Source organism: Cotesia glomerata, linkage group LG1 (assembly GCF_020080835.1).
Source record: "Cotesia glomerata isolate CgM1 linkage group LG1, MPM_Cglom_v2.3, whole genome shotgun sequence".
In the NCBI taxonomy this organism is placed as follows: Eukaryota; Metazoa; Arthropoda; class Insecta; order Hymenoptera; family Braconidae; genus Cotesia; species Cotesia glomerata.
Genome location: NC_058158.1, coordinates 35,486,891 through 35,495,945, shown reverse-complemented (window position 1 = coordinate 35,495,945; position 9,055 = coordinate 35,486,891). Strand labels below are relative to the sequence as shown.

At 29.7% G+C, this 9,055-nt stretch overlaps 2 protein-coding genes across 3 annotated transcripts; both read right to left on the bottom strand.

Annotated features, from left to right (window-relative positions):
• Positions 1-782: 782 nt before the first annotated feature.
• On the bottom strand, positions 783-3,799 carry LOC123274862 (odorant receptor 22c-like). The gene is made up of 10 exons (XM_044742623.1): positions 3,094-3,799; positions 2,898-3,017; positions 2,649-2,766; positions 2,298-2,562; positions 1,989-2,123; positions 1,825-1,915; positions 1,631-1,767; positions 1,108-1,240; positions 1,006-1,008; positions 783-906 (listed from the first exon to the last, which is right to left on the bottom strand). The coding sequence occupies exons 1-10, from the start codon at positions 3,235-3,237 to the stop codon at positions 859-861; spliced, it is 1,194 nt and encodes a 397-aa protein (XP_044598558.1). The 5' UTR covers positions 3,238-3,799; the 3' UTR covers positions 783-858.
• A 26-nt stretch (positions 3,800-3,825) lies between these two features.
• Positions 3,826-9,039, bottom strand: LOC123274786 (odorant receptor 13a-like). 2 transcript variants are annotated; one of them, XM_044742513.1, is made up of 10 exons: positions 8,496-9,039; positions 8,319-8,450; positions 8,115-8,232; positions 5,247-5,511; positions 5,049-5,171; positions 4,890-4,980; positions 4,685-4,821; positions 4,028-4,160; positions 3,962-3,964; positions 3,826-3,875 (listed from the first exon to the last, which is right to left on the bottom strand). In XM_044742513.1, exons 1-10 carry the CDS (start codon positions 8,664-8,666, stop codon positions 3,828-3,830), a joined length of 1,221 nt encoding a protein of 406 aa, XP_044598448.1. In that variant the 5' UTR covers positions 8,667-9,039; the 3' UTR covers positions 3,826-3,827. The 2 variants fall into 2 exon arrangements, with proteins under 2 accessions (XP_044598448.1, XP_044598456.1); XM_044742521.1 differs by having other exon boundaries at positions 8,319-8,438; positions 8,496-9,038.
• Positions 9,040-9,055: the final 16 nt, after the last annotated feature.

The window sequence follows — 9,055 nt, the reverse complement described above, 5'->3', positions numbered from 1 at the left end:
ATTATTATGAAATCTACTAATAATGATATTAGTATTATTATTATTATTATTTATTATGCTTTGGATAAAATTTACATTGAAAACGGAGCTCAGTGGAGCTGTTTTCACTATGTCCTTAGTTCACCCCGACTTTTACAGCTAAAACGGGTCTGATGTTTCGACTCTGCATTATTATTATTATTCTTTGGATAAAATTTACATTGAAAACGGAACTCAGTGGACCTGTTTTCACTGTATCCATAGTTCACTCCGACTTTTACTGCCAAAACAGGCGTCTTCTAAGGCGGCGAATTGAACTACAAAGGATTTGGAAACTTTACAGCTTAAACGGGTCTGATATTTTGACCTCGGGTGTAGTAGGGTCGCTCGTAGATATCCATTGTATTGAAAACTTTATCCTCACATTCAAACTTCAAGCTGTCATTCAAAAATGATACTACTCGACATTTAGCTTGGTTATTTTACTTCCTGGTAAGATTTAAATTGAATAAATAGATAAATAAATAAAATTTTGAACGACATTGAAGGACAGCTTAATTGCTGCGTTTAATTCAATTTTGAAGTATATTCGAGGAAAGGGTTTCCATAACGATGATCGATACTTCATTATAAGATAACAGTGTTTTGTTAAATATAATCAAGCGTTCAAAGAAGTATTTTTTGAAGAGTGTAGGCGCTTTTGAAGTAATAAAAACAACGAAGGTAAGTAAGTTTACAATAATTAAAAATCAAGTGAAGAAAGTGAAGGATGTTTACAAGGACTGGAGCGGTAAGACAAAAAATACTTAACAACTACTACATTCTTATTCAATATACATAATAAACATATTTCACACCACAGATATAACCAAAAATTTACTATTGCATAGATAGAAGCATTGTAAAATATGATCCGCTTGTTTTTACCTAAAAGGAATAAAAAATTATTTACATTTACCAAGTTTTCATCTATCTATTGTATTCGACGATTACGAAAGCTATATTTGTGATACATCTTCAATTTACCATCTGCAAAGTGAAATTTTATTAAAAATTTATATATAAAATATTTCATCTCATTAAAAATGATAATAATTATTTGAAAAAAGTTTAAATTAAAATGATTACGTTTCCAAAATTTTCAATAGATAACTCCATGATTTTAGCTGCAGTGACTTTGCAGGGCACTTGGCTTCTCATCAACATCAAAAGTAATATCTTTTGTGATTCTTTTGAACTCTTGTACCATTTCACATTGGATCTGTATGCAGAAGATTCTATTAATACTAGAAATTTGAATAGCGTGCTACGCGCGTGCCTAAATTTTAACCAATAATGAATCGTGGCTCGTTTTTTGCGAGTTTCGACCTTTGACTAACTTCAAGACTTTCATCTATTTTATAATATAGGATACATTAAAAGAGCGAAATTACAGAAAAAATGAAGCTCAAGAAAATTTTTAATATAAGTATAATTTACCAGCCACTCTAACAGCGAGAAAGTTTAGCGACCATGCGCCACCTATCGGATATTCCATTTACTATTTTTAAAAAATACCCATTTAGGAATAATATTTGCTATAAATTAACGAAATGATTTTATTGTGCTTCACATTTTATTAAATTAAAATTTATTAAAAGATTTTCCGTACATGCACTGTTGAATTTCAATGCTCATATCTGTCAGATTCTGCGAAAGGAAACAGTCGAAAAATAGGTGCATCATTTGAGCCGCAGCAAACAAGGCGAACTTGATTGTTTGTTCCACTGTATTAGATTGAGTAATCAGCTGTAAGAAAAATTTTTGACTATTTATTATAAACTGTTGTGATATTAAAAACTGTACCTGCAAGCCAGTTATGCTCATGAGTGGCAAATTTAACGCGACTACAACTCCAAAACTCTGCGTAAAAGTTTCTTCAAGAATGTCAGCTAAGCTGTAAAAGAAAATCTTAAATTTTTTAAGAAATTGAACAGTTTAATCAAAAAAATATTTTGGAATTCTCATACTAAAAAGCTCTCCTGTGAATCCTAATGCATGAAACCAAATGTTTGTAAGTAGGATCCTGCAAATTCGATTTAACGCTTATTCCATACTTGTCTTTCAACCTTGCTCCACCAGTAGATGCATTTTCTATCCTAAATCTGTTCCAATAATTATCAAAAATAAAAAATGGTTAATCCTCTTTAGCCATTAAGAATGAGCAAAATGATATAGCCGGATATGCATTGTAATTTGGTTCCCGTGGAACTTTCCAATAGAAAATTCCATGAGAGCCGATTCATCATACTTATCCGGCTATGCCCTTTAGAACACACCCTATAACTGCAAATATCCCACAAACATGTTGAATGCAAGTTATGAAAATAACGTCGCAAGATATTATGACAACAATAATGTTGATAGCGAAAATATTAGTGATAGTAAGCATCGGCCAATAATGATCTTCCTTTTTGAAGAAAATGTATTCTAATGGAAGAGCAAATTTCAGTGGAACTGTCTCATTAGATTTAATAATCTTGTTGACAATCCTCGGCAAAACTGGTTCCATAACAAACATACCCGTTGTCGTAAAAGCAAATCCTTTATAACACATTTTAATCATCATAATATGATAAAGGATAATAAGGATATTACCCTTTTAAGATAAAAATTTTCTAAGCTCTTACCTGCGTAAACAGAAGCCAATAGTCGTCCAATATCAGTGTGATACTGAAGGATGCGTTTTTCCTCTTCGTTCTTCAACAATTTCCAATCCTCTCTCATTAGCTCGAACAAATGTTTAATCTAAAAGTCGTAACCAATTGATTATTAGTATAAATACTCACAATTGTGATAATGATGAATTGATGATCATTTTGACATTGCACAAAAATTTTTTTTAGCTAACACTCAATTTAAAAAAAAAACTGACGCACCGTTTCTGCGTTATAGATGAGGTTTATATATTTTATCGCCATCACAATGTCCATCGCATAAGCCGGTAGGCACTCGAGTAAAATCGCTCGGTTATCATAATGCTTGATAATCGCTATGGTCTGAAAATGGTTGATATTAAACCTTTAAATTCAATTAAAATGATAAATAAATGCGTGAATTTAAAATAGTTGATACTTGAGGGATCGCTTGCAGAATGAAGGCAGTCCAGATAACAACGAGTATTACTACGCTCTGGAAGGGAGACTGATAAGGCCATCGACCTATGAGAATCGCAAAGTTCTTCGTTGTCCTGTAGTGGGGTTGATCGTATAAATCCATTGTTCTTGTACTTCTGACTCACAATCCTTTATCTTACCTTTGTATTACATTCAGCTTAATGAATTTTTAACCTCAATTATCTTTCGAGAAAAATTTTATGATTGACGTTGACGGACAGCTTAATTTATGTTTTCAATCACGAGTCAATGTATCCCCGTTTGTGGGTATACCGTTGCTACGGTTACTCCGATTTTATATCTTAATATCAATATTGGTTATTTTTAAGCAATTTTTAACTATGCACCCCTTTTGTTAATCCGAAGGCAAAATTAAACTCTATTCAACGCTGCGTTGCGTGTTTAGTTACAGAAATTTTGAACTATCAAGAAATACAAGTGTGCTAGGATAAAAAGATCGAGAAATTCAAATTTTCATAAAACTTTCTTTAATTACGACTTTTAACAATATTTTTACGGAACCCTGGTTAAGAATACTGATTAAAAAGAATTGAGAAGCACTTTATGCAAACTGTATATCTCTATATACAAACAAAAGAATTGAAATTATTGAAAATAATTCGAATTTTATCATTTTTTATTCTTTTCAATCAATATTTTTTAACAGGGATAAGACTTGAATATTTTTTTAAATTATCCCATTGACATAAGCATTGTGAAATAAGACCCGCTAGTTTTCACCTGAAATTGAAAATATATATTTACACTATTTTTTATATGCTTATGTTTACGAAAGTGCCATTGTTTGTCAATTTTGAGTTTTTTACCATCTGAAAAATAAAAAAAAACGTTTGTAATAATAGTAATTGTTTTTTAAAAAATATAGTTATTACATTTCCAAAATTTTCGATAGACAGCTCCATTATTTTAGCAGCAGTTACTTTACAGGGAATTTGGCTCCTCATTGTCATCAAAAGTAGCAATTTTTGGGATTCGATTGAGAGGTCGTAATATTTCACATTAGCTCTGTGTGCGAAATTCTCCTCATTATTATGATAAATATGAGAATTGATAAGATGAAATTTAATTAATACAATATTTTTAAATAAAAAATTTGGGATTTTTAATTAATTTTATTAGACAATTTTGGAATAATTTTTTTTTTAAACTAAATTTAAGAACTTCTGTAAAATTTCAAAGAATTTATCAAGCCTTTTCTTATTTCTCAAAATAAATAAATATTTTTTTAATTGAATTACATGGTAATCGGAAAAAATAGACCGAGAAAAAATTTTAAATTTATGTAAAATTTATATTATTTCATTAAAATTATTATAAAATAAAAATTGTAATAGTAATAATTTTATCACACCCACAATTTTTCTGAAAAACAAGCTTCCCCAGAATGATCGCTCCATTTTTCGTTACAAAAAAAAATATTATTATTATTATAATTTTTATTTTATAATAATTTTAATGAAATAATATGAATTTTTCATAACTTAAAAATTTTTTCCGAGTCTATTTTTTCCGGGATTTGGATTACATACATGCATTTTTGAATCCTGACACTTTTATCCGTCAAATTTTGTGACATGAAGCAATCAAAATACAGATGGAGCATTTGGGCAAAAGCAAACGACAGGTATTTCAAAATTTGCTGCACAGTATTCGACTGCGTAATGATCTATAAACAAAATACACTCCAAGCTTATTTTAATGAAAATTTATTTATAGCTTTTTCAAAAAGGTCACCTGCATTGCAGTGACGCTCATCATCGGCAAGTTCAACGCAACAACCACGCCGAAACTCTTAGAAAAAGTATCTTCAAGGAGATCAGCAAATCTGCAATCAATAAAATTGTTAATAATAAATTAAAAATCAAAAATATTAAATTGGATGTTGAAATATACTCGAGAGCTCTCCTGTGGCTTCTGATGCATGAAACCAAGTGCTTGTAAGAAGCATCTGAGGAAATTTTTCCCTTCGCTTCTTCTTTTACAACTTTTCCTAATGGCGTGCTTTCTATTCGAAATCTTTTAGTAAAAAATTAATAAAGTAGAAAAATTAGCTTGTGAATAGAAGTTAAATTTTGGAAGATTTAAATTTACCCTACAACTGCGAATAGTCCACAGACGTGTTGCACGCAGGTGATGAAAACTACGTCACACATGATTATCACAATTATCATATTAATGGCGAATAAATTGGTGATGGTGAACATCAGCCAAAAGTAGTTTTCTTTTTCGAAGATTACGTACTCCACTGGAAGGGCGAATCTTAGCGGAATTGTAACATTTGATTTTGTTATTTCATTAACGATCCGCGGGATGATCGGCTCCACGATGAAAATGGCCGTCGTTACAGCAGCAAAGCCTTGGTGTTAATTTTTTGTAAGTATGTAAAAATTTTTTTCTTACACAGTAAAAAATTTTACGTTATTGCGTCAAAAAACAGTATTAAAAATTTTTGTATCAAATATTTAACACTTTTATGTGTAAATTTAACATTTATTCTGTTAAATCAACATGAAAAAATGTTAAATATTTAATATAAAAACTTTTAACACAAAATTTTTTACTGTGTAGCTGTTTGTATAAAAAATTTAAATTTCTTATTTTTATGGCAAAAAGCCTTTTTACTGTTGGGTAGACTCAAATTTTAAACTAAACAAAAATGTATCCCCAATTTTTGCACGTCTCATAACACAAAGCGTTTAAGTCGTGCTTTACATTCACTCTCTCAAGGTCAAGCAATTATTTCGGCTTAATTTTGAGATATTCGGAAGAAAATTTTTTCAAAAATCAAAAATTAAATCTAAAAAGTTTCTGTTGAATTTTTGGAAAAACTTATTTTTAAAATTAATGTTAGTCATTTTATTTTATTTGGCAATTGACGAGCACATTTTTCACCTCACACAGAAAAAAAATGAACTTGAATTAAGTAAATAATTTTAAAGAACTTTATCTTCTTAATTTGAGTTAAAAAATTCTTAAACTAAGAATTTTTCTTGGCTTAAATAAATTTTATTTAATTAAAGGATTTTTCGTCTTGATTTAAAACAATAAAACTCTTCAAAATTATTTTCTTAGCTCAAAAATTATTCTCTTGATTAAAGTTAATTTTTTTTCAGTGCCCATATCTTTACTATGCACAGTAAAAAATTTTAAGATAAATTTTTCTAGACTAATAGAAGAATTTGTTTATATTTAATAAACTTTATTAATTGTTAATAAATATTTAATAATGATTAATGAATATTTGTTAACTGTTAACAAATATTTGTTTAAAATAAAAAGCAAAAATAGCAATTTTCTTTTGACACTTTTTATAACCCTACTGCTGGAATACATGATAATAATTAAATTCACTAAATAAATTAACGTTTTTAATATTTAAAAATATAAAAGATATTTATGAGCTGTGATAGAATTTGGTAATTTACAATAAACGTTATTATAATGTAATATAATTAATGCAAATAATTTATAGAGATGATTTTTGTTTATAAGCAATCTTCATATCATATGACATTGCAAGTGAAACAAATTCACTCAACAAAATATTTATTAACTGTTAATAAATATTTGTTAATTATTAATAAATACTTATTAATTATTAATAAGTGTACTTTCCTCTCAAATAAATATTTATTGAATGTTAAAAATATTTTCTTTATTCACGGCCGAAAGCACGTACTTGCTACTTCTGTTGGGAATCAGAAAGACCGACATTTATGCTTCGGTAGGGGCGTACATGCGCGCTGCTCTAGTGCGCTAGAAGAAACTAGTTGTGCACTGAATTGATGTACGAGGCAGCGAAAAAAAAGTATTCACCAGAGCTGACGCGGTTTATTGTGCACTCAGGCCTAACCTTAAAATTGCTTTTGTGGGTTCTTATGTCGTTGTGTGTTGAAATTTATAATCTAAAAAATTATATCGAGTGAAAAATAATAAAAATTTAAAAAAATGAATGCGTTATCATCACCAAAAGGAAATTTTAAGGAATTTCGATACGGAAGCTAATCTAATTATAAGAACAGATACGTTACCTAAAAAGTCTGCAGATAAATATTTACACAGAAAGAAAGGTTCACTTGAACCAAGAAAATATTTTTCTTCCTAATTATTTTCTTGACACAAGAAATTTCACTTATTCCAACAAAATTAATTCCCTTGCTTCAAGAAATACGTGTCTTGATCCAAGACAATTTATTTAAATCAAGAAAATTTTCTTGTTTTGAGAAAATTTCTCTCTTGCTCCAAAAAATTAAGTTCTTGACAGAAGTAAATTTTCTTGTCTTGAGAAAATTTTTCTTTTGCTCCAAAAAATTAAATATCTTAATAATAAATTTTCATTAATATTTTTATTGACGAACATGTCAAATGGGAAGATCAAATAATATTTTTATAATTCTTATAGTTCATGTACTGGTAATAGTTGTGATGAAAAAGAAAATATGCAATAATTAATTAAAAATAGTTGACAAATTACTCGAAATAATTAAAATTCTGATAAAATTAATGATTTTAATGTATTTGAGTAATCAAAAATTAATAAAAATAAGACTATTCAATTGAATTAATTTAATTTTAAAAAGTTACTATTATTTTTGTCTATTTAGATGAAGTCGATGCCCGCCCCCGACCAGCCGCACTCGCTTCGCTCGTGCCGCAAATGTCGGGCGGGCATCGACAACATACTAAGAACATTTAACTGTAACGTTAATTGATTTGTAAGTCACCGTACTTTCGGCCGAAAATAAAGAAAAATAGTATACACCACACGGGCAGAAAGTTTGAGAGCCCTGAACTGCGCGCCATGATGCCCTCGGCTTCGCCTCGGGCATCATGGCGCACAGTGCAGGAATCTCAAACTTTCTGCCCTTGTAGTGTAATATACTATATTAAAAGTTAATAATTGTCTTCAAATGAATTAAATTATTAATAGTTAATAAATCTTTCTATCAGTGTAATTACCTGAATATCCAGTTGATATAAGCCTTCCAATATTAGCATGATAAGTCAAAATTCGTTTTTCTTCATCATTGTGGAGCAAAGTCCAATCCGTTTTTATTTTATCAAAACAAATTTTCATCTAAATATATAATACCTAATTTCAGAATTTAATACTGCAAAAAAAAAAACTTTTATTTAAAAACAATACTAAAAAAAAAAACGAACCAATTTTGCACTGTAACTTGCGTTCATATATTTAGCAACAAACATGATGTCTATTATATAGGGCGCCATGGCTTCTAGCAGAACTTCTCGATCGTGAAAATGCAAGATAATAGCTAGGGTCTGAAAGGCATTCTACGTAAATAAGTATTATTTGACCGAGTTGAGTGCTACTCTTACTTGCGGGACCGCTTGCAAGGTAAAAGCAATCCATATTATAGCGACTAGAATGAAACTCTGGCCGTAAGTCTGATACGGCCAGCGGCCTGTCACGATAGAAAGACTTTTAGCCAGTTTGTAGTTTGGTTCGTCGTAAATCGACATTGTTCTGAGAGTGTAAGTCTCACGCATCCACTATTTTCGTTCAATTACCATTTAATGATACATCGTGTTCTTGCACCTCAATTATTTTCCGCCGGAGAAGTCTATTGACGTTGACGGACGGGTTGATTGAGGCGTGCAATTTAATTACTGGTTTACTCTTGCGTGTGAGGGTAGTTACAATTAAACTAGAGGCAGAATATACATTCGGTTTAATTAATATTCTATCGGTAATTATCAGTAACACACGCTACCTTTACCTTACCTCTACCTTTAGTATTCTTTGTTTCAAATTTTCAGGGCTTAGTTCGTCTTATAATTAAGTAGAGTAAATTTTATTAATTGTAGAAGTGTGATGTGAAAATAACTGATATTTTATAAAAATCTTACAACAAAATAAAATTTAATTGTTTTATTTA